Source organism: Leuciscus leuciscus (assembly GCF_965113295.1).
Source record: "Leuciscus leuciscus genome assembly, chromosome: 9".
NCBI classification, from domain to species: Eukaryota; Metazoa; Chordata; class Actinopteri; order Cypriniformes; family Leuciscidae; genus Leuciscus; species Leuciscus leuciscus.
The window spans coordinates 13,525,161-13,551,744 of record NC_138733.1 but is presented as its reverse complement, the minus strand read 5'-3'; the positions used below and the strand labels follow the sequence as shown (position 1 = coordinate 13,551,744).

Here is a 26,584-nt window from a genome sequence, read left to right as displayed (position 1 = left end):
GCCATAGTAGATTGAGTAATTTCGCTGCCCGCACAGTGTTAAATCAGACACGAAGCCTACTTACTCTTTGTTCAGCAAGGATTGTATGGGCAGAAATTACAGTGTTGTCTGTGAAAACGTTGTTTTAATTATTTGTTTCATCTGAAATGAGCTTGTGTTGGATATGGACGAGAGAACACCGGAAATTCAGTACAATCGCGGCTGGTCTATAGTGACTTTATCATATAGAGGTAAGTAGCCTACACTTGTCTAAAATAGCCTACGCCTATTTTTCGTTTCAGTCTTTGTATTTAAGGTTTTTATTTAACTTTATGAACAGACGGCTTATATATTTAACAGCTTACCATTGATGGTATAGACTACAAGCTTACATTTAAGTATTAAACTAATGAATTGGATGCCCGATCATTTCACTGGTTTAATATTCTTTTCACTTACAGCTGAAAATTAGTTTTTTATTACTTATTATTTTGGTTAAAACTATATTGTAGAGCGTTAATTATATTAAGCTTTTGGCGTTTAAACTTTGTCCCCATTTGTCCGTTTATTCAGTAGCCTGACGTATAATCAAAATGAAAGATTTACAGGCTATATGAGCCATATTATAAAGAAACACTCGAGTAGATTTCATCCTGTTTTTCATCTAGGCTACATTTATTTCATTAGGCTACATACATTTTATTAAACCATTTTTAATCATATCTTGTTTAGCCTATAATTATTTTAATATTTGTCATTTGTTGTAGGCCATTATGTACACGTCATTATTTAATTGATCGTTTTTATTGTGGGTAAGTTTATGAAGAATGTCTGGACTTTGTTCTGAAGATAAATGGATTTCTGTCAGCTTCAACCGAATTAATTTTATTCATTGTTTCATACACTACGTTTAATTTTTCCATAATACATGTGGTTGACATATGCCATTGAAATTATAGAGTGTGACAGGGCAGATTTACGATACGTGTCCGTTTTAACGCGTCTATGAATGTTTAAGTGATTTAACCATTATTACTCTCTGTCTTCAGACGCTCATAACCCCGTCCTCTGGGAATAAACAGCCATGGAAAATAGTTAATGGTCAATTCGGTATTAAACAACTAAGGAAAGCACAGTATTCGTGTTGAACAGTGGAAGTTTAAAACAGCGCCGCTAGGCAGGCATGAGCAGAGCCGATTCTGCAGAAAATGAGGATTGGACGTGAGCTACGTGAGCATCCAGGAGTAGACGTCATGACATGGAGAGACTGGAAAACACGGACCTTTTAAATGCACACGGGCACGAGAGTATCTGTTCACCGCAAGAGAGAGTTATCAATGGCTGTTGTGAGTCTCGCGCTGTAAATATAATGGGTCTGAACGCGACCACTGCGGAGGAACTGCTGGCTGGACGTGCGTCTATATCTGGATCCGGTGTCACGCTTTTGAAGGAGTTAAAGAGTGGGTTGCCTTTATATAATGGTGGAGGAGCGGTGTCCCCTTCACCTACAGCTAAAGGAAGTTATCAAGATGTCCCTGCGCAGAAGCAAAGCGGGTGTTCGCATCCGAATGGACTTGTAGAGACCCCCCATGGGGGCCACGCTTCTCATGGGGACAGGACTTTGGACAGGACTTCAAAAAGACCTTGTGGAGATGTGCGATTCAGACAACTCCAGCACCAGAGGAGAAAAGATGAGGAAAATAGAGACTTTGGGGCCCATAGTGGTTGTCCCGGAACGGGGTCCTCTGACACGCCCAATGGACCGGACTCTCCTTCACTTGAATGCAAAAGGAGGAGGTTTGAAATTGGCCTTAGAACGGACTCAAGTAAAAGCACACAGGCTGTTGCTCCCCTTGCAGCCAATCACCAACACAACAACAGCTCCCTGTCATCTCCCAGTTGGGTCCATCACAACGGGCACAAAGCTGTAACGAACCATGCGGCCCCGGGGCAAGCCGAGTTTCGATTGGCGGCACCTGTGGTGGCCACCAGTGCAGGCTGGTCCCCAGAGCACATGGCTCAGCAGTACATAGTTCCCTGTATGAAGTACTACGGCATTTGCGTCAAAGATGCCTTCCTGGGCGATCGACTGGGCGGTAGGGTTCTGGAGGAAGTGGAGACACTAAATCACAGCGGAAAGTTCAGAGGCGGCCAGTTAGTCAGCCAAAAGAGCATCCCCTCTAAGAACATCCGTGGAGACCAGATCGCCTGGGTCGAAGGCAACGAGCCGGGCTGCGAGAACATCGGAGTTCTCATGGCTCACATCGATGAGGCCATCATGCGCAGTGCGGCCAGTGGGCAGCTGGGGGATTATGTCATCAATGGCCGCACAAAGGTGAGTGCTCGCACACTTAAAAATGAAAATTCTGTTTGCATCTACTCACCCTCATGTCGTTTCCAAAACTGTATGACTTTCTTTCTTCACTCTTTAAAATAGAGGTTCCTTATTGGAAGGGTTCCATGAATAACTTATATAATACACTGAACCTTTCCATTGCACAAAAGATTCTTTGCAGTGGAAAAGGGTTATTCAGATTATTGAAATATTCTTCTGAAATACACTTTTTGAGCAATGTTGCTGGGCAATCTTGCCGAGTTATTGTTCCTTGGGCACTTTCCCATTGAAAATGGGCAATTCATTTCTATTTGGATAATTTAGATCGGTCATGGGCCCTGTGTCTCATCTGGTTGCCCGTTGATGGCAACATTGCCTAGCAACATTGCCCAAAAAGTTGCCCTGTGTATCATCACCTTAAGAAAACATGGTTCTTTTAAGAACTGTTAATAGAAACGTTATTTGGGGAACTCAAAATCTTGGCTGCAAAAAGCAATCATTATTATTGCACATGAAAATTAGATACTGTTTATTTACAAAATATTGGGGGTAAGTTGTCACATTTGACCTTGCCTTAAAGCAAGCTTTTCAGCAACACTGTGTGACAACTTGCCCCGACCTTACATACTCCTTTGAAAAGAACTGAAAACATCCTTGTTAACATCTAAAAAATGTCTTGAACAGTGTTGTTTTTATTGTGCTCACAGGTTTACCCAACATCTTCTGTACCAAATATAAGATGATTTTTGACTCAACTGCTTGTATCATCGCAAAATGTAAACTATATTTTTGGCCTGCTCTCAACTATAAGGCATAAAACTAGTGCTGTTAAATCGATAAATCGTGATTAATCGCATATAATAAACACCGTAAAAAATTATATGATCAATAAGTTGACAACATATGTTTTTACCTTGCTTTAACTCACCAAAATATGTTAACAATGTTCAACTTTTTTTATTAGTTTAGCAAAATTCAACTCATTTTTAAAGTCAGTTTAATGTAATTTAATTTGAAACGACTTAAACATCCAAGTTGATTGTACTTAAACAATTTAAGGCAGCAACATTTTTACTGTATATATAGGCCTATATATATATAAACACATTATATATTTACAATCTTTTATGCTAGATGCGAATCATGCGATTAATTGATTTGTCAGCACTAAAAACATTAACATTATGGTTTTCTGTAAAACTGCTTTGAAACAACGTGTATTGTGAAAAGTGATATTTAAATAAATTTGATTTCAGTTCATTCAAAACCTTAAGGTTCAGTCATGAAAAAACCCAGTCATTTCAATAGGAGTCGATGCGATCTGCAATTTCGTGCAAGTTCCCCACACAGATTTCGTATCCAGTTCAAGTTTTTCACGCTAATTCGTCGCGTTGACCAACAGAAAGCTGTTTGATATGAAAGTGACTTCAGTGTGAACGGTTCTTGACAATTAACCTTTTTTTTTGCTGGATGAAATTTCATTGAAATTCCGCTATGCCTTCATAGTTACTGAAATCTAGCAACATCCACGTGTGACAACTTACCCCAGTCTCGCCTTTTTCAATATATATACCAGTATCATTAGATGCTATAGCTTCAAGGTCAAAATTGGCAAGCACTGTCATCCGCAATGCAAACCTGCATTCAGGAAGTTGTGGTTGGGTGTATCAGACAAGACAACTCTCTCTCTGTCTGTTGTGTTTCTCACTGTGTCACTGTTCTCAACTAGTAGCCTGAGAAATGCAGTTTTATCAGATCCCAGATCAGTGTTTCTCTGGCTTTGAAGACTCCTCTGTCAGTCTCTATCTCCAGCCCATATACAAACAACATATTCTTACTGCCACTATTAAGGTGCAGTGCTTGTGTGCGTGCTTGTATACACAGTGTGTTCATTGTGTGCGTGAGACAGTATCTGAGGTTATCAGATGTATTTACGTATTTACGTATTTACTGACCCTGGATCTGAAAACGAGGATTTTCCTTTATTGTCAAGTTAATCTGAGAGGTTCTGATTGTAAGGAACATTTGCATTGCTCAGGTCGTGTGTGATTGAACATTGACCCGTATCTGAGCGGGGTGCCGCATCAGTCCTGTCAGCGCGTCAGAGCAAAACTGCCCATATGACGCAGGTTCGGTTATTTGAGCTTGCCAGGTCAAACCACAGTCCAATAGTATGAGATCGTCCTGCTGTGGCAAGAAAACATGTACGCTCCCGTTTTAGAAACAAGTCTCTTATCAAAAAGACTGCTTTTATTGGATTAAAAATACAGTACAAACAGTAATATTGTGAAATATTATTGTTGTCTATTTGAATATATTTTAAAATGTCATTTATTCCTGTGATGTCAAAGCTGAATTTTCATCATCATTCCTCCAGTCTTCAGTGTCACATGATCCTTCAGAAATAGTTCTAATATGATGATTTTCTGCTCAAGAGGCATTTTCTAATTATCATCCATGTTGCTTCATATTTCTGTGGAAAATGTGATACACTACCATTCAAAAGATTTATCTTTTTAAATAAATAAGATCAAAAGTTCCAGTGAATAATGATACAAAAGAGAAAACAGAAATGCTGTTCTTTTGAACTTTCTATTCAATTTAAAATCTGAATAGAAATTCAATTCTATTCAAATCAAATCCTGAAAAAGTCACATAATTAAACAGCAAAAACCTTGTTTCCAACACTGATGATAATAATAAGAAACATTGTTAATAATTGATCTCCAATAATAACTTATAGCAATTAACCAGCAAATCATCATATTAGAATGATTTCTGAAGGATCATGTGACACTGAAGACTGGAGGAATGATGCTGAAAATTCAGCTTTGTGTCACAGGTATAAATTACATTTTAAAATATAATAAAATAGCAAACAGTTACAGTAGTCAACATTTGACAACAAGTTCATCAAAGTTCATCAAAGAGACAAGAACGGGTATTGTTCAAAATTCATGCAGAACTTTGATGAATGGTTTCAAATGTTGACTACTGTATTTTAAATTGTACTAATTTTTCACGATATTACAGTTTGTACTGTATTTTAATCAAATAAATGCAGCATTGGTGAGCATAAGAGACTTCTTTCAAAAAATATTTCAAAATTGTAATTATTCCAAACTTGTGACCGGTAGTGTACAGGTATATTCTCCACTCAAGCTGAACTTTTTCAAATAATTGAGCTTATTATTAAGAATTAGGTCTTGTATGTATGTAGCTTATTGACCGCACAGTAGTTTTCTTGCTGCTGGAGTGTCATGAATGTAAAGCCAGACTACAGCTCAGGACCATGTGGACATTATTACTGTAATCACAGCCTGTCCATTGCTGTTGGGGTTAGAAACCGGATCTGGATGACCTTTCAGTGAATCTCAGGACAGGACGGTGTACCGCAGTGTGATTGAGTGAGGACAGGCTTCTGTTTGGTGGGTCAGATCGGTCAGACTGCAGTCACTGTCCTCACGCCATCCTTAATCTGCAGGGAATATGTTTTAATCGGCGGCGATGGGAACAATGGATTAGTCTTGAGCGTTTCCCTCTCATTGCGGCTTTTAAGACTATGTGTCATATAGCCAGTGAAAGATTGCCGTTTGAGAAGCCATTGTTGACGTGCGACTTTGCACATGTGTTCGGTCGTATGTTTACGTCTGAAGGATAAATCTCGTTGCTCAACCCGTGGAATGGGAACGCGAGCACTGCGGTGTTCACATACTTTTGCAAGTGGGTCATGAAAACATCTCGCAGGAACGTTTGAGGCTTGAGATTTAGCGGTGCTGCAACTTCTGATAATCGGTTGATCTTTTGTTTGTTTGTTTGTTTGTTCATCTTTTTCAATGCTATCCTTCAAACAATGTGCAATTTCGTGCAGTGATTTGGGAAATAGGCATTTACAGAAACATCTTAGCAATGTTTGAGGTCTGTTTGAGGTTTCAATTGATTACTCTGTCAATCTGTTCGATTAGATAAAATAAAGTGGTGGGGGGAAAAAAGATTTGTAATGTTTTTGAAAGAAGTCACTTATGCTCACCAAGGCTGCATTTATTTGATAAAAAGTAGTGTAGAAACAGTAACAGTTCTGTGAAATATTACAATTTCTTTTCTATTTTAATATATTTTAAAATGCAATTCATTTCTGTGATGCAAAGCTGAATTTTCAGCATCATTACTCCAGTCTTTAGTGTCACATGATCCTTCAGAAATCATTCTGATATGATGATTTGCTGCTCAAGAAACATTTATTATTATTATCAATGCAGAAAACTGCATATAAACTATAATATTTTTGTGGTAATCGTGATGCTTATTTATAAATGTTTTTACTGTCACTTCTGATCATATTAATGTGTCCTTGCTAAATAAAAATATATTAATTTCTTGGGGGGAAAAAATCTTACTGACCCCCAAACCTTTGAACGGTAGTGGAAATAAACTAACTTCCATCACTTCCACCAAAAAATGTGTGTACATTTTGTGAAAGTAATGTTTAATATTTAAACATTACAATATAAACCCCAAGTACAGACCTGACTAATCAATTAACTGATCTAAAAACTCATTTATTTACATTATGCATAGTTATTATCTACTTTCAATTTTAGATCCATGCTTACTTTGGTTATTGTCTCATATGTTTTATGATTACTGTCTGTCTGCCTGTTTATCTTGTTGTATCCTGACTATATATCTGTATCTCTCAACATAATGTATGGTGTCATTGGGTTCTTGAAAGGTTAATGAATTAATATTAATGAACATGTTTGCAATCTTACAGCGTTTATACACAATAACACCATAATGTTTAAGGTCATGAAAATGCCTTAAACAGTGTTTTTTAATCGTGTAAAGCTCACACATACAGTAGCTTTTAGGCCAAAACCATGAATAAAGTCTTAATTCTAGTGGCTAATTCAGTGTGTACATGTATGTTTAGGTTTTGACATCAAAACCGGATAAAATATGCATGTAAACACAGATTACTTGTATTATGGTGTGTTTATTATGAGCTGATGGTTATCAGCGTGTTGCTACATATTTGAATGCACTCAATATGTGCATTATCATTATTAATTAGTTGTTGCAGCCCTAATATTTAGGGAATTTTAGAGTGAGAGCACTATTAGGATTTTATTAGAAATACGTCGAACCAGTTACAGCAAGGTTATGTAAATTTAAAGTGATAAAAAGTTGCATCATTTCCCATAGCATTTGAATTACTCTTATCTCACGTCTCTATTCCTCAGTGGACACACAACTCCCTCCTCTTCTCTCCAGTGCTCTGATTGTCCTTAATCAACCCTCCCATTAGTTATTTTTCCTCTCCGTCTCCTCTCCCGAGCCTTATTAGACCCTTTACCTTTTAGTTGGCCAAAATATTTCTCTCGCTGTTGCCCTGGAAACAAGACACGTAGCATGTTAATACTGCAAGAGAGTGAGTGTGGGTGTCCAAGCCCAGCTTTCTTTCTCTCTAAACCAGTGCTTTTTCAGGGAACGACCTTGGTTTCATTCTCGTACGCATAGAAACCATTCGATCTCGGGACAACGTGGCAGAGGATAAAGCGGAGGGAACAGCGTGTTCCAGCCACATGGCATCTCTCATGCCCCTCCCGGAGAGAGTAACGTGTGCTCGTATACCAGACAAACACAATATCACCAGCACAGAGTATTGCCTCTTTTGCATTCATCCACTTTATAGGGTCAGACATTATGGGGAGGTTGAGGCAAAGATGCCACAGCAAGTGAAAAACTGATAGATAGATAGATAGATAGATAGATAGATAGATAGATAGATAGATAGATAGATAGATAGATAGATAGATAGATAGATAGATAGATTCAACTGTATATTAAAAAATGGTGCCTCTTGTGTTGTCAAGTCTAGCTCCACCCTTTAGGGACCGGACTACTGTGCTAGGTCACCAACAGAAGGGTCCCAAAAAAAGTGGTACGGTTCGGTATTTTTGTACCATTCGCAACTTCTGACAATCGAAACGGAAATAATTGCGTACTATACCGTTTGGAAACGAGCCATAACTTGCATTAATTCATGCTTAACTAATGCACAGATAATCATGAGTTAATGTATGACTCATGAAGAACTAAACCATTCATTAATGATTACCACATCAGCAACTAATAAAGCATCTGTCAGATTAATAGATTAAGGAATCGCTATTAATTAAATGTGTCATCATGTATTAATTCCTTAACAGTGTTAACTAATAGTGTTAATTAACTCTTTCCCCTCCAGCATTTATTTTTTAAGTTTCCAGCCAGCGCCAGCATTTTTGATCATTTTCACAATAATTTAATGGCCCCCCAGAGTATTTTGTTGTATGAATATCTGAACATGCAATATATCAGAAAAAATAACTAAGCCTCTGCATTAAAAAACATGCAAAAACGTTTTATTCGAGCTTCATGCATTCTTTCATTATCAAAATGAATTGAATGTGGGTAAGTTTCATAAAAAAGGCAACGCTTTGAAGAAAAAGCTGAAATAATCGAGTATGTCAACCATAACCATTACCGTAATGACATATTACCTATCGATGAGTTATTAGTCTTGTGTGACTCAACAAGTAAATGTATAGTATAATGATCAAATCGTTTGCTAATGATTTATTAAATCAGACAACTGAAAGTCTTCTACCCATTGTGGTAATTAACACATTCATTTGCACTATTAGTTAATAATATATGTTGTTAATGAATTAATACATCATGACACATTTAATTAATAGCGATTCCTTAATTAGTTGCTGATGTGTAATCATTAATGATTGGTTTAGATCTTCATGAGTCATACATTAACTCGTGTTTATCTGTGCATTAATATAATAATAGATCATTCTCGATTCTCTAAGCCAGTCATTATTGCAGAATATACTGTCAAGATGAGAAAGTAACCACCCACCTAGTAACCATAGCAATAACCTGAAAATGACTGTGCCTTAGCAACCGCATAGCAGTGCCCTAGCAACCATCCACAACACTCTAGAATTGTGGTTGCGAGTCTTGCATGAGCAAACAAACACTCCTCTTTTTTAAAAATGGATATTTCACCCCAAAATTAAAATTTGTCATTTACTCACCCATATGTCTTACCAAACCTTTCTTTATTCTGTGGAACACAAAAGATTTGATTAATAGCCAAATGTTTAGTGACATCTGACTTTCATTGTAGGGGCAAAAACATATTTTGTTTTCCACTGAAGAAAGAATGTCACGTTTTGAGTACATGATGACACGTTTTGGTTGAAATATCGATTTAAGAAAATGTTAAAATCATGTTACTGTTTGTATGTAATGTATTCCTTTCAGTGATTTGATTTAGTTGACCTGTTTGACATAAGCGGACAGAAAACTTTGCATTTAGATGTTAGAAAAAAAAAAAAAAATGTCTGAGACTGTATGAGGTAAGATTTCCAAACTCTCGTCTAGACTCAAATATGAAATGTTTGCTATTGAGCAATGGACTTATTTCTCATGTTTGTTAAGATACTAATTAGTCTTTGGCTGGGACAATTGCAGTAGGTTAATAGACGAGAGATGTAGAGAGGAAATGATGTATCAGCACTTTGTCCTCTGCAGTGAAGAGGAGGAGTTCCAACATTTCCTTCCACACAACACTCACATAAACTGAAGATGGAAATATTTTGGAAATTGTAGGTACAGATTACACCAATATTCTGGTGACAAATGCATATATTAATCAGAATTTGGTAATATTTTGATTATGTAAGTATCATATAAATGCATTAACCCGAATTACACAGCTAGACTGATTCAATATTCTGGTTTCTATAACTGGCATATGACTGCATTAATCAGAATTTTTAACATTGAGTTCATGTAAACATCACAATCACTAGAACTGCCCTTGCAAAAAATAAAAAGTACACTTTAATATACTTTTAAAATGTGTACTTTACTGAAATAATATAATTTAAAAGAATATACTTAAGAAATTTTTTTTATTTTTTATTTAAATCTATATTAAATGCATTTAGCTGAACTTTAGAGTGTTTTTCTGACCCACTTGTGTAGTACTTAAGTCCATATATAAATTATGATGCAATTTTATAATTCCATTGTCTATGAAATATGTACTACTGGATATACTGACAGACATTTATGGTAAAATAGCGTATATTTTAATGTAATTTCTACTGAAACATTCACAATATATTCACTTTAAAATGCAATATTTAATAACACACTAAAGTAAAAATTATAATCAAGTACTTTACATGTGCTTTGGTATTTTAGTCGTAATATCCAAACAAGTGTACTTCTTTAAGGCATGTCAAAAGACTATTAAAACGTAATGATTTAAACTGCACTTTAAAGGAAAAGTTTTAATTTGTCATTATTACAAAATGTACTTTTAAAAAGTGTACTTAAAAAAAAATCTACTTTTAAGATTTAAAGTACACTAAACATGCACATTCAACACAATCAACTGCTCTTCTTTTACACAAGGGCGGATATTCATTTATACCTGTGCATGTACAGACTGAGAAGGAGATTATATTGAGGACGAGAGTTTTTATAAACATTGGGTTCTAGCAGAATTAATTTGAAAATCATTCATAAATCTTTTTTTTTTTTTTTAGGACAATAATACGCAAGCTGATTTTAGAGTCTCGTGACCTACATTGTGCAATTCATCCCACTCGTATGTGTTTATTGATAAAGATATAAATGATATGAGTTACAAAACAATTAATGTATGGCATAAAATGGCAAGAGAATTGCAGAAAATGCTGAAGGCGAGTTAAGGCTGCTCTGTGCCTGCTCAAAATTCTGTGTAAAGACATAATGCTGCATAAAAGACCAAATTATGCCTGATCTGACCCACCTCAGCCTCTAGTATCAAAGTATACAGTAGAAATGTGTGTGTAAATGCATTTATTCCACCTCTGAGCAGCATTAGACAGTCTGTGTAAAGACACCTGAATGCCAGCTCAGAAGCGCTTCTGTCACTGCGTCACATTTTCAGTCTAAATTTGGCTCTAGTTTATTGAGAATATGCCAATTACATGGATTACACACAAACATTTCAATCGCTTTTCTTTTATTATTTAGAATATGAACCTGAGTTGGATAATGATGTGCATGTAAAACATGGTCAATAAGATCCAAGTCAAAATCCATTTTAATTTCTTCTAGCTTGTATTGTGAATTCGTTGTTGTAGTCCTGATTTCCTAGTGTGTGTGTGGGTTCTGGAGTGTGTGTGTGTCCTTATCTAACCCCCATGTCCTACTTATCCTCCACCCTCTCATCATCAGGTTTACACTCTTTTATCTCAGCACACTCTGTGCTCAATGTCTACCTGACTATCAAGGCATGAAAGAACCTTACATGATCAAAACAATATTGTTTTAAAGGAGCCGTTGCCTGTTTATCATAAAACAACCAAAGAATATCAAATAGCTCATAAAATACGACATCATGACATCAGTTAATTTTTTTTTTTTTTTTTTTTGATTGTCTTGCCTTTAAACTTGACCCTCTTGTGGGAGTTGTGCATCTTGTTAGCTAGAACTTGCGTAACACTGAATGTGTTTTTTTTTATGCATTGCATTGGCATTGACTCATTATGTGAGTCAGTGAATTGTGAAATAATTTATTTCCGTGAACCATCAGAATCAATCATTTGACTCGAATGAATCAGACTTCGTAATGCTAAATAAGTTGCGAGACAGACACTTTAATTGCGTGTGTTTGAATGTTGACAGTAAAGCTTCTTGCACAATGCACTGCGACACTGATGAGAGTGCTCTAGTGTTTTGGGACATTTAGCTGTTCCTCTTAATTGGATAATTTGTTTATTTATCTGCTCTGCACAGTATCTGTTCAGTTTGGGTGCCATAGTTGGCTTCCTGTGAACCCTTCGGACTGCCAGTGGCGGTCATGTCCTCTACTCTGAGTCTGACTAGATTATAACTTGGCTTCTCTCATAACAAAGCAGCTCTAGACTGCTATCTGTGGTCATCAAATTTACAAACCATGTGTAACCTGATGATAAGCCTTCTAATCAAAAGTATGATTTTTTTTTTAACTTCTGTGCTGTTTTAGGCCAAATGTTGCACATTCTTGAAAAGATTCCACAGATACACCTTTTTGTCTAATGTATTATGTATGTAGTCAGTGTTAGTCATCTATCTCTGGAACATAAAATATACTAAAAACTTAATTTTTTAAGTGGGGCCAGTGGAGGTTTTTTTTTATCAGTGCAAATAAAATTCTAAATTACTGGCCAAAATAGGAAAAAATACTTAAAGGGATACTTCACCGGTTAGCATTAAGCTTTGTATCAGCCGGTAGTATTTTCAAATGACCGTGCTTCCCTCCCTCATGTCCCCCTGAGACGAGAGATTTCTGTATTGTGTGTCTGGAAAAAAAACCTCTGATGACGCAAAAAAAATCGTCATTTAGCTCATCAGAGGCTTTTTTGGCCCGAGGCGAGAGACTACAGCCAGTAGGATGAGCTCGTTCCGCATTTTTTCAACCCGCCCATAGGGGGTGCGATCTCACGATAAAACGGCGTCTTTTCAGTTTTGAGTCGACTAGTAGCCTAGTTGTATATCATTTCTTCCGATACTGCCCTCTGTAACCTGTAGGCGTGGCTTGGGAGTGGCCTCGTTGGGCAGCGAAGCAAGTGCATTCTGGGAGTTGTTGTCTTTCATCCACATGAGCCAAAAACACAGTTACTCGTCCCGGGCCCAGGCAAGACTGTCAGCTGGCCTGACGCAATCTACCAGGTAGCGTCTGGTTTAAGATGTGCTTTTTTGGTTGGTAAATAATGGCACAAATACCAGTAAATTGACTAGCGCAAACCTTAGTAAATCACCTTGCATGATTCATTTAAAAACTCTCATCACATACATTTTGTATCTGAAATTGAAACTCCTACAAATGCATAATTATGCAATAAGGTCATCCGCAAAAATAACTGTGTCCACGCCTTTTCAATGCTAATTTTTCACTGTGTATCTTTAGTAAATCCTGACAGTGGTTTTTTAACGCCAAAAGAGGGTTTGCGCTGGCGCAAGCTGTTAATAAATCTGGCCCTATATGTTATTGCAAATTTCCACTGCCATTTTAATATTAATTTAGTGTAATCACCAAAAACATTAATAGAAATGAAGGTCTTTTTTAAAAATAAAGGCTAGTTTAAAAATTGCATTGTCATTCATGGCCCAAAAAGTCATAATTTACTCACGTCGTTCTCTAACTGTTTGACTTTCTTTTTTTCTGTGGAATATAAAATATATTTTTTCTCTCAGTCTCAGTACAATGGTCACCAAAACCAACTTTGGTTACCAACATTCTTCATACTATCTTATTTTGTATTCTGCAGAAGAAAGAAAGTCATACAGGTTTGGACCGACATGAGGGTGAGTAAACACTGGCAGAATGATCATTTTGGGTGAACTATCCTTTTAAGAAAAGTGCACGATCACTATTGTGGATTGTCAAACAAACCTGTTGCCGGAGTGCATACCCCTGAACAAGCCCGTCCACGCGCTCCTGTTTAACCCACGTGACACACGTCGTGTTTACTGCCACACTGTGATGCAGTGATAAGGGTCAGGGGGAGGATTCTCTCTGGGGCTTGATAAAGTGCTGACCATATCAGAGAGCCGGCAGCTTACAGTGCACCCTGATGACTCGCATGCTGAAACCGAGCCGTTACCATCTCCCCCATCATCATCCAGGCCCAGGAATGCCTCGGATCATCCAAAGCAGCAAATGTGCCAAAACTGAGCTTTACAGAAGGCAAGCCAGATGCTGTCGGTGGTTTGTTCCTTTTATCAGGCATGACAGTCAAAAGAGGATGGGAAGTGATTGGGGGTGGGGATCAGGAAATGGTAGAGCCAAATTTCGAACTGCCGTTGCCCGTATGAGAGCCGCAGCTCCACATGTCAAAGCATGTGAACTAAACTACGCTCTTTCAAAAATATATTCGTATAATCTAATTATAATCTTATTTATATACACTACCATTCAAAAGTTTGGGTTGGCTTGATTTTTTTTTTTGGGGATTTTGTATTTTTGGTAAGTTATTATTCTCATCTTATTCTCAATAAAGCGTGTGTTGTTTGATCAAAAATATAGAAAAACAGTAATATTGTGAAATATTATTACAATTTAAAATAGCTGTTTTAATGTATTTTAAAGTGTGATTTATTCCTGTGATGCAAAGCTGAATTTTCAGCATCATTACTCCAGTCTTCAGTGTCACATGATCCTTCAGAAATCATGATGATTTGCTGCCCGTGAAACATTTAGGATTATTAATGTTGAAAACAGTCGTGTTGCTCAATTAGGGGCTGAGCCTTTGTTTTAGTCATATAAATGACTAAAAATGTAAATGTTTGTACAATACAAAACCTGTTGTAACCCTTGGCAGCCCATAGAACCGCTTACGGGAAAATTATGCATTTTGGCAAGCAAAAAGAGCACAATCTCATCATTAACCACAGCAATTTTGGAGTCTCTAATTCAATCCCACTAGCGCAAACAACTGTCTAAAGTTGCACTACGTTTATGCAAATAACTTTTGAACCGTAAAGACTAGAAACAAGATTAATTTCCCTCTGATTCCTTTGCTCAATTGCATGATTGAGCCTGAGAATTTTCTTCCACTTTTTTCTTTTCTTCCACAAAAAACTACTTTCTCAAACTAGAGTGTTCATCAGATTTCACCAAAATCGGCTCAGATCCTCTTCAGACTGTGATGGCAAAAACGTATTAAAAGCTTTTTCATAAACTCAACTAATCCCGAATAACGCACAGACAGATTTGACGAAGAGCACACCCAAATTGATTCTAGGTTAAATCTCTGCAACACTTTAGCGTATTGAGATGAGTCTTGCGTACATGTCATCACAAGCATGACCTGAGGCAACATGCAGCGTTTCGGCACAGCTCCAATATTCATTTTTTCACATTTGTTTTTACATTTGTTTTAATGATTGTTTATAATAATTTTTTTAAAGTAATAGGTCTAGACACCAAAAAAAGAGCGTTACGTTATTGACCCTAATATAAATGTTTATTTTAAGCTGTGTCAAGTGTCTGTTATGAAAGAAGCTTATGTATCTTATTTCACATTACCATAAGTGGTTGGCATGTCATTCATCACCCTGAATTGTGGTCATAAACCCTTATAACCAGCAGTGATAATGGCAGGCTGTGGACGGTGGGTTGCTCTGTGTAGATGTATACCATACTGTGCGTGCTATTTATAAGCGTGTGTGTGTGTGCGTGTGTGTGTGTGTGTGTGTGTGTGTGTGTGTGTGTGTGTGTGTGTGTGTGTGTGTGTGTGTGTGTGTGTGTGTGTGTGTGTGTGTGTGTGTGTGTGACCTTTGGCAGGTGCCTCAGAACAGCTTCATCATTCCAACACCAAGAACAGTTGTTGCTGAGATTACTGGATAAGAGAGAAAAACAATTATCACATTTTAGAGATCCTCCGAAACAACTTAGAATTAATACGAATATATCTATCCAATTGTCTATCTATCTATCTATCTATCTATCTATCTATCTATCTATCTATCTATCTATCTATCTATCTATCTATCTATCTATCTATCTATCTATCTATCTGTCATCTATCTATGTATGTATATCTGTCTGTCTGTCTATCTATCTATCTATCTATCTATCTATCTATCTATCTATCTATCTATCTGTCATCTATCTATGTATGTATATCTGTCTGTCTGTCTATCTATCTATCTATCTATCTGTCTGTCTGTCTGTCTATCTATCTATCTATGTATGTATATCTGTCTGTCTGTCTATCTATCTATCTATCTATCTATCTGTCTGTCTGTCTGTCTATCTGTCATCTATCTGTCTGTCTATCTATCTATCTATCTATCTATCTATCTATCTATGTATGTATATCTGTCTGTCTGTCTATCTATCTATCTATCTGTCTGTCTGTCTGTCTATCTGTCATCTATCTATCTATCTATCTATGTATGTATATCTGTCTGTCTGTCTGTCTATCTATCTATCTATCTATCTATCTATCTATCTGTCTGTCTGTCTGTCTGTCTATCTGTCATCTATCTGTCTATCTATCTATCTATCTATCTATGTATGTATATCTGTCTGTCTGTCTGTCTATCTGTCTATTTATCTATCTATATATCTGTCTATCTATCTATGTATATATGTCTGTCTGTCTATCTATCTATCGATCTATCTATCTATCTATCTATCTATCTATCTATCTATCTGTCTGTCTATCTGTTCATCCATCTATCTATCTATATATCTATCTATCTATCTGTCTGTCTATCTATATGTCTATCTATCTATCTATCTATCTATCTATCTATCTATCTATCTATCTATCTGTCTGTCTATCTATCTATCTATCTATCTGTCTATCTATCTATCTATCTATCTATCTATCTATCTATCTATCTATCTATCTATCTATCTATCTATCTATATATCGGTCTGTCTGTCTGTCTGTCTGTCTGTCTATCTCTTATAGAGCTATGGATGTGTGCTAAGGTGCTATGGTGAATAACAGTTAGCTTGTCATAGTCAAAATGTCTTTTGTATGAAACCTACAGAAGTCAACATTACAGTTAAAATGTTAAAAACGAACGTTATTTATGTGCCTTTTTTATTATTAGGCTACGTGTTATGTGAGTAGGCGGTCCTTTGCTGTTTTTGCATCAGGACACATTAGCATTGCTTGTCATTGTCAAAACTGTCTCTTGCAAAACCTGAAATAAGTCAAAGTTACAGTTAAAAACAGTTAGGTATTCATACGTTTATATAGGTGTTTATCCTATTTATCCTACTTATGTTCCAGATAGACGAAAACCCTTGTTTTGTTACAATTATTACATGCAATGTGAGTGGCGGTCCTTTTAGTGGCCATATCCCTTCTGAGTGTGTATCCGAGTGATCAGATCACAACGCTTTTTCAAAACGCACTGATTTTAGTGTTGTCTGCTTGTGATTAGAGCACCCACAGTGGATTTTAATACCTGGGCCCATGAATAATGCCACAAAATGTCCTCATTTAACAGTTTATCACCCCTAAATCTAATATTTCCTAAATCCTTTCTTCTGTTCGACCAGGCCATGGTGGCATGTTACCCTGGCAATGGAACAGGATATGTTCGACATGTGGACAATCCCAACGGTGACGGACGCTGCATAACCTGCATCTACTATCTGAACAAGGACTGGGATGTGAAGGTATGCTGTGTTTATTCTTACTGTGACTTGATCAGTCAGGAGGAGAGTCTTCTCTTACCCATTTGTTTTTCGTCTGTTTTCCCAGGTTCATGGAGGTGTATTGCAGATCTACCCCGAGGGTCGTAATGTTGTTGCCAACATCGAGCCTCTCTTTGACCGTCTGCTCATTTTCTGGTCAGATCGCCGGAATCCACATGAGGTGAAACCAGCTTTTGCCACCCGGTGAGTAAACACTGTTTACAGTTAAAACACACACACACACACAGATACTCACTCACACTGACAACACTGGTACAATGACTTGAATACACCTCTTCTGTGATGGTCATATTTTCAGTTTATTAATTAAAATTATTTTGGGGAATCGAGTCAAAAATGTCAGGGTGGTACAGCTGTCGTTATCATAATGCTAATTATGATAAAATAATGAAAATCAAATAATCCTCCATAGGCTAGACTGTCCCATTAAACAACGTTCGGTCCGACCTTCGTGGCCTTTGAAGGATGCAGCCTCCGGAACACATGAATCAGCATTTTTAACGAATATCTTGAATTAATGATTCAATGACTCACTCATACTTCACTCGTTTCATTACTGGATAAATCGGCATTTTTGAACGAATCTCTTAATGATTAATTGACAAATAAAAAAATGTAACAGTCACATGTCGCCACCTACTGGTGTAACAATGTAAGTGATACATACAATCTTTATTTGAAGCGTTGTTACTTTCAAAACGTGATTTGCTCTATTTTGATCACTATGGTAGACATCAGTGTTTATATCTGCAATATAAACTTTTATCCCAGTACTTCTGTGATAATTTTAAATATTGTAAGACAGAAATAATGATACTGTGCTGTTCGAAAGACTGTTAGTGAAGCTGTTTTCACACCTAAACATGACAACTGCTCTCTCTGAGACAGCGGCAGTGCCAACGCAGATCTGAATGTTAGCTGATGTTACTTGTCAAAGGTTTTATAGACAGATAACCAAATCATTGTCATTTACGAATAAGATCGCATGGGTGTTTGAATCAAGATCGTGATCTTTTCACAATTAATCATGCGGCGCTGGTTCAGGTTGTAAAACGTCATGTGGCAACAACCACAGTCCTAGTTCTTATAACCTCTCATCTATTATACTGTGATCTTTCTCAAAACACGTGCATGCAAGTGCACTCATCTGATCCCGTCCCCTAGTCTTCCACCACCATTGTTCTCCCACCACTACAAACACTACGGTTTGATTTGATCCTGCTCTATAAACACCACACCTGAAACACCACTTCCTCAGGAAGAGGGTTTGTCTTGAAATGAGTTTGATGAAACAAATTAAACGCCATATATTTTTGGTGTAGTAAAGCAATTGGCGCTTACGTTTTACATTATTCTAGATTTCGGATGAGGGTAGGTGTGTATCAAGCGGCATCGCAGCTGGGGGCCGAGGTGGGGCACAGGAAGTACGTGCTTCCTGAGTGTAAGCGGCCGTCGTTTCAGTTTGTGCGCTCGTGCCGGTAGAACAGAGCCAGGAATAAACAAACCAGCCGCTCTACTAGTGTTGACTTAACCCTTTCTGTGCTTTGACCTCAGTTATCCACATGACTCTGCACATATCAAACTCCATATCAGTTTCTAAACAGTCTCGAGTTCATCAGATCAATACACACTAGTCAGACTGTCTGACCCCTCTGTGGCTGTAATGATATCTCTCTTCCCACAGCTATGCCATCACCGTCTGGTACTTCGATGCAAAAGAGCGGACTGAAGCTAAGGAGAAGTACAGACTGGGTGAGGTTCATACCTCTCAAAAGAAACTTGTGGCTTAGGCTGTTTTCTCAGTACATGTTTTCAGTTGGTTTAGAGTTCAGTAGGTTTGGTTGGTGGAAACACATTTTCTCACGGTGATACTAATGTTAAAGAGAGGAAGCGTACCACGTATCACAAGCAAGGAGTACAATGTGAAAGTGACCTGTGAGGGCAGGGAGAAAAATTAATACTTTCTATCATTTTAAGAGATTTACAAGCAATTTAAAAGGTAAAACCAAATTAGGATTTTCAGCACAGCACAAGGGTTAGAGTATTGCTTTAGTTCTCTGTTATTTTAATTCACCTTCTGTCCATCATTAAACATCGTCTCTCTTTCTCTTTCTGTCCTTCACAGCTACAGGACAGAAAGGAGTTCAAGTGCCCGTCACACAGAGCAGCAAGACCTGAATTTCAGCCAGTCGAGTGAACACTCAAGTGTGTCCTGTTCATGTGTGCGGCGGCCCGTGCTTCTGCGCGATTGGACGTTTTCAAGAGGAGACGCAAGAAGCCCAACAATCACGGCTCTTTCTGTGGCCTCAAACATCCGAGAAGTTTGATTTGATTGGATGAACACGGGACTGTTTTTAAATGAACACCGCGGTGTCTCAAACTTGATGGTCACGGCACTGAAGGGCTGGCAGGAATGGCCGGTTTTCCCTCAACCCGTGGGAAGTTAACAACAGAGAAATCACGAATGGACTTCAGCTACTAGTTTTTTGAGTAATTAATGTATTAAATAAGATTTTCAATCTCTAAAACTTAACTCTTGCTTTTCACGACGTAACACTCCTGCGTGAAGTGATATTTTCCAGTGGCCTTTGTCAGTGAATGTGTATCCAGCTTAACACTGATGTCTGACTTACTCCAGTGCTCAGCTAGATCATGAAAACTGACATAAAATACCCAACAATCATATTATACATGAATGCGTCAGTGGACAGAATCCCTTAAGATTGAGCCTGAGCCCTAGGAAACATTCAGGGTGAATTCACTCAGAATGAACAGCGCCCTCTGAAGGTGTCAATTTTCACGGCTGGCTTTGCTGCAAGAATTATGCAAATCTGGCAGCAACCAAACATACTGTGTGGAAAGTTCCTCAGTTTTCAGGAGACTTTAGGGCCGTTGACGTAGTATGTATTCTTGCGGTATGTCTGCGCTGTTTTTTTTAATTGTCTTTGCTGTTGCATCGCGTCTCTGAGAATTTTTTTTGAATTTCAATCCACGAGAGCCACGTTTTTAAGATGCTGCATCAAGTTAAATGTAATTCAACTTTGGTAAACGCATCCAGAACGTGCTCTGTGTGAACAGCCCCAACCTTAATTTCTAATGCTGTTCTGGGACTGTATTGTACTTTGGGATGCACCGATATTAAAAATTCTGGCCGATAATGATAAGCGACAATTAATGTCTAAATATTATTTTATGTTATAGGCGATAACTGATAAATTGACAATATTAAAATGTGATATTTTGTAATAAAAAATACTACATGAAGTGAATTTAAATGATACATGTTAATTTAGGCACCACATCATAATGTACAGTATGAAAAATATTTACATTTAACAGTGTTATTCACATTTTTTGTGTTTTTAAAGAAGTTTAAGTGTTGCAACAAATATAATTAAATGTAAAAGTACAGAAAATGAGCTGCACAAATAAACACCTAATGTCGATACGTTAAATGCCGATTCCCGATATGACACCGATGTAGTGTACATTCCAAACTGTGACAACTGAAGAAAAAAAATTGCATTAAAAATCCCATCTATTTTGGATTACAGTTTTAACATAAACTAATAAACTTAATGTGATGCATATTTGTGAAACCGGTAAGAAACAGGTAAGATTTCTGTAATCGTACTAATAAACTGAATGGGCTTTAAATACACAATAACCAGGTTTATATATTTATCATTAATGAATCCAACTGATTTCAATCTCATACATTTAACTAACTGAACGTTGCTTCTTCCACAGATAGCCATATTTTAACCATGCTTTTTAACGGAATACATTTTATTTTCACAATGAACACTGATTCTGAGCATTTTGAGAATATTATTCTTTAAATAAAATCCAATAATAATATATAATATTATAAAATAAATATTATTATAATAAACTATGCCATTGAAATGAGTCTTGAAATCTTACCTGCTTTTTAATTTGCATAAATGTAAGTTTATTACATTTTATATGCATTTCAAATACATAAATCTTCAATTTAGGCCTAAATATTTTGTAGCATCGCTTCACTACTGAAATCCATTCATCTGAATCAGCTCTTTAAAAAGCCAAACATGCTCCGGACTGCTCTATCTCTGGATATACCGGATTTTAATGCTCCTCATCAACATTTGATGAAATACTGCCTTTCAAATATTTTTCTTTAAATAAAATTCAATTCACCTGCTTTCCATAGATGGCAATATAGTGTCATGTGCGTGGCCACATGGTACATTTATGAATCTGGCAAATTCCACAGCCTCATTTGCATAGAAAGACTGAATGTTTGCCTAGAAAATAATGACAAGGAAGTTGTTTTAATGTGCATGGCACGATGGCATACCAGCACACACACGTACAACATGAATAAATTGGCCTATATGCGCAGCTAGCCGTGTGCTAAAGTAGCCTACTAGTGCAAGTGGCGTTTTCAGCGTATAATACACAACCAATTAGAACCAACTCAATTTGCAAAAATGCAGAATGTATGTTCTGTAACAAAAGGTCAAACAGGGTGCTGCTTGCTACCTTTTTTAATATATGTGGGCATTAGGCTAATACTGCCGCACGCTATCTTGGTAGAGATGCACTTAAAGGGATACTCCACCGTTTTTTCATATTAAACTATGTTATTCCCTTAACTAAGACGAGTTGATACATACCTCTCTCGTCTCAGTGCGTGCACTAAATCCCTCTGTCTTGCGGCGAAACTTTGTTAGCACTTAGCTTAGCCCAGTTGATTCAATATGGGCCAAGCAGAGAAGCTACCAAACACCTCCACGTTTTCCCTATTTAAATACAGTTACTCGCGTAGTGTAACTCGACCTTGGACGGTGACACAAAACAAAACGTTGCGCTTTTCTAAGCGTGTAAAATGGATAACTATATTGTATGGCGGAATACCTTAGCAAGTGCTTGTAAGCACTTCGACTTGGCGCAGTAATATCTTCACTCGTGAAAAATCCTCTCACCGGCCCCCGCTCCCTCGAGTGAAGATATTACTGCGCCAAGTCGAAGTGCTTACAAGCACTTGCTAAGGTATTCCGCCATACAATATAGTTATCCATTTTACACGCTTAGAAAAGCGCAACGTTTTGTTTTGTGTCACCGTCCTAGGTCGAGTTACACTACGCGAGTAACTGTATTTAAATAGGGAAAACGTGGAGGTGTTTGGTAGCTTCTCTGCTTGGCCCATATTGAATGAACTGGGCTAAGCTAAGTGCTAACAAAGTTTCGCCGCAAGACAGAGGGATTTAGTGCACGCACTGAGACGAGAGAGGTATGTATCAACTCATCTTAGTTAAGGGAATAACATAGTTTAATATGAAAAATCGGTGGAGTATCCCTTTAACCTGAGATCTGACAATCTCCTTCCTGCCTCAGAGAGGCGCTGTACAACACAAGAGATCAATATGAGGCTTTCCACAAATGATGGCACCGTAAGAGCGGGCCGTTGTAACTTAAATGCATCCGAGCGGATGCGTTCCAGTTATTATACCTGTACAAAAACTGTCTGTTATGCTTGATATTGCTAACGGTTAATTGGTATCATATGATTTTAATGTAGTATGGTAATCATGAACACACTGGTTTGTAGCGCTAATTATTTGACCATTTACAGCATTTTGTGATTCTTCCAGTTTCTAACCTATAGCGGCAAATTAATCAGAAGTCTCCGCATGTTCACGGAAAATAGCTTACATGCGCGTTGACATGTAATGTGGATATGTGACCTGGAAAACACAACAGCCTCATTCTATCAGGTGTCCACACGTGCACTACTCCTGCCTTGTGCCTACATTTCCCAGAGGGCATTGCAAGTTCATCAGACGCTTATAAGAGGCTATGTTCAGAATGAAACACTTGCATACGGCACGGTGTACACTGTAGACTGCTTACTATTTATAAAACAGTATGCAAAGACAGCAGAGGGCTACATGTTTTCAACAGTAGTATGTTAAACTAATTAGCTCATTATCATGTCAACAAGATAATACATATAAATAAGGAAATATAAAAAAAAAATTAAATGCATTTTTAATTCAGTTCGTGAAACAATGTCAAGTAAAATGCATATTAAATATGAATAAATATATATTTTGATATTTGTAAATGTATTAAAATGGACCTGATATTACTTCCTGTTCATTAGGTCAAGTCAAGCACAAAGCATTGTGGGGGCAGTGGTCCATCCAGTGTGCTTTGGTTGTATACTACACTACACATTTTGGCAAATGTCATCCATTTATTCCATGTAAACATTTGCACAGTATACATACTATAGAAACAGTACCGTAATGTGCTATTCTGAACATAGTCTCGGTCAGCGCAGCAGTTTTCCCAGCATATATTCTGATAGAGGGAGTGTAGTTTTGTTCTGTGTTTGAGTGCCAGATAAGTAAAACGGTAAAGCACTTTATCATATGTGTGATGTTTGAATGAGAAGCTACAGAAAGAAAATGCTTTGTGCCGTGTAACAGCATGAAACTTAAATGAACTGAGAACAAAAAGATGTTCGCTTAACTTTTCTGAGTTTGGCAGTATTTTAATTAAAATGTCAGATTTTGTACACGGTGTTCTTTTTTTCTCTTTAAAATTGCTTTGGTAAAATACGTACACAATAATATATACACAAACTTACAAACATTGCCTAGGCAATAACTAAAAAATAACTAAAAAAAAAAAAAAAACTTACAAATAAAGCTAGATGGAAATATAGAAAAATAACAAGAATCACAAAAGCACATTACAAAATGACTAAAATCTAAACTAAAATAATACTGACTAAAAGTACTATAAACTGACTATAGCTAAAGTAATACTGCATTTAAATGATATTAAAATTACACATTTAATTATGAGTAATAATCTATTAGGGTCTAATAATTTATAAATTCATAATTACTAAAAAATATTATTATTAAAAGTCTTCTTTTTGTACATTTATAGATATACAAATGTATTCTTTATTTTATTTTATATTTCTAAATTATAATGGTGATGTACGAAGACATTAAAAGTCGCTTTTTAAATAAAAAAATATATTAAAAAAAGTTTATTTTTTTTTACAAACTTATGTCACTGGGACACATAAATGGCACTTCTAACCGAGAAGGAGAATTTATTTTTGTCTCTATGTAAATACGGGAAAAAAAATCAATACATCACAGTCTTTGGATACACGTGTGACCTACTAATATTACTATTACTTGAACTTTTAACTAGTAAACAGGCTTGATAACGCTGAGAAGTTGATAAGTATCTGTGTTTTTAAAGAGGAACTGGCCCCAGATCAGTGTCATCTCCGCTGCAGGAGAGATATTAGTCCTGGAATGTGTCGACAAACAGGAAGTGTTTTTCCTTATCCGGCCCGCGGGCTCTGATTGAGTGCAAACCTCCAGTCCTGCTCATTCAACTCTATCATCTGCCCCGTGTGTGAGTGTGTGTTCATCAATGCGGCCTTTGCTCTTAGATCTATCCGGGTTAACACGTCTGGAGAGATAACAGGAATTCAAAGGGAAAAAAAAGATTACACAAACACAAGGACACATTGAGGACATATGCCTCCAGACGGGAATAACTGAACATCTACAATTTTTCTAATCATTTTATAATTATAATTAGGTTACACTTTATTTTCAGGTGACGCAGTACTTAGTACTGAGTAATATTAATGAACTACTTACAGTTAGGGTTTGGTTTAGGGCTAGTTACTTGTAATTATGCATAATTTATTGTTATTTCTGTAGTAACGTAACTACATCATCTTAAAATAAAGTGTTTCCTATAATTATTTTACATACGATTTTTTGTTAACACGTTTTTTTTTTTTTGTAAAAATGTTTAGTTTTTTCTGGCTATTTGCTTATATATTTTCACATGTCTAGTCATCATTATAACCTAATTGAGTTCAATACAATTAAATATATACATATTATAAACAATGTGATTTATTATTATAATATAAATACCAAAAATATCACTTTTTAATGCATAATGACATAAGTAATACAGCAGATTGAAATCTAGCGTCCATTCACATGTTCATTTGAACAGTTATGGCACATAGGCTAAAAGTTTGGGGTCGATGTGATTTTTGAAACAAGTAGCCTATTATACAGTAATATTGTGATTTAAATATTATTAAAATTTTAAAATAACTTTTTTCTTTATGAATATGTTATGAAATGTAAAAAGTAATTTATTCCTGTGATGTAAAGCTGAATTTTCAGCATCATTGTCACATGATCCTTCAGAAATCAGTCTAAGATGATGATTTGCTGCTCATGAAACATGTTGAAAACAGTTGTGGTGCTTCATATTTTTGTGGATTTTTCTTTCTTTCAGGATTCTTTGATGAATAGAAAGATCAAAACGAAAATCACTTTTAAAATAGGCATGTCTTTTCTGCCACTTTTGATCAATTTAATGTGCCCTTGCACAAAAAAGTGGAAAAAAAGTGTGATGATCCAAACATTTCAAACAATTATGTTATTGATGTTACACTTATTAAGCATTTAAAGGTAGTTCACCCAAAAATCATCATTTACTCACCCTCAAGTTGTTCCAAACTTGCAACAACAAAACAAAAAAAATCTGCTGAACACAAAAGAAGATATTTTGAAGAATGTTTGTGTTCAGCAGAACAGACATTTTTACAGGTTTGGAACATTTTGGGGTGAACTATCCCTTTACTGACTGTACAACAATAACTGTAAAAGTGAGAAAAGCCCTCAAATGAAGAAAATGCAAAGTATAGGCTACATTATTGAGGAAGATGAAGCATTGAATGCCTTTAGAGGTCAATCTACTTTGCAGTTGAGTTTGAGCACTCAGATCATCGTTTAGGTAAATGTCGGTCCGTGTGCACATGCACACTTAATGAACATAGTAAATTGCCAGCCATAATAAAAACAAGCCTTGACAAGAAAACGTCTGCAGTCTTCATTAAGGGACCGCATCATAGCGTGACAACCCGAGCTTATAGT

General features: G+C 36.7%; 1 protein-coding gene across 1 annotated transcript; it reads left to right on the top strand.

Moving 5' to 3' along the window:
- egln2 (egl-9 family hypoxia-inducible factor 2) lies at positions 1–24,165 on the top strand. Its single transcript, XM_082181207.1, has 6 exons — positions 1–230; positions 1,029–2,314; positions 17,439–17,558; positions 17,644–17,780; positions 19,282–19,349; positions 19,723–24,165. The coding sequence occupies exons 2-6, from the start codon at positions 1,238–1,240 to the stop codon at positions 19,773–19,775; spliced, it is 1,455 nt and encodes a 484-aa protein (XP_082037333.1). The 5' UTR covers positions 1–230; positions 1,029–1,237; the 3' UTR covers positions 19,776–24,165.
- The last annotated feature ends 2,419 nt before the right edge of the window (positions 24,166–26,584 follow it).

Bases quoted from the DNA above. Each gene is read 5' to 3' on its own strand.
- egln2 (XM_082181207.1), top strand. From the start codon at position 1,238: ATGGAGAGACTGGAAAACACGGACCTTTTAAATGCACACGGGCACGAG. The intron at 17,781-19,281 runs GTGAGTAAACAC...CTCTTCCCACAG, and splicing joins AAACCAGCTTTTGCCACCCG to CTATGCCATCACCGTCTGGT. The intron at 19,350-19,722 runs GTGAGGTTCATA...TGTCCTTCACAG, and splicing joins TAAGGAGAAGTACAGACTGG to CTACAGGACAGAAAGGAGTT.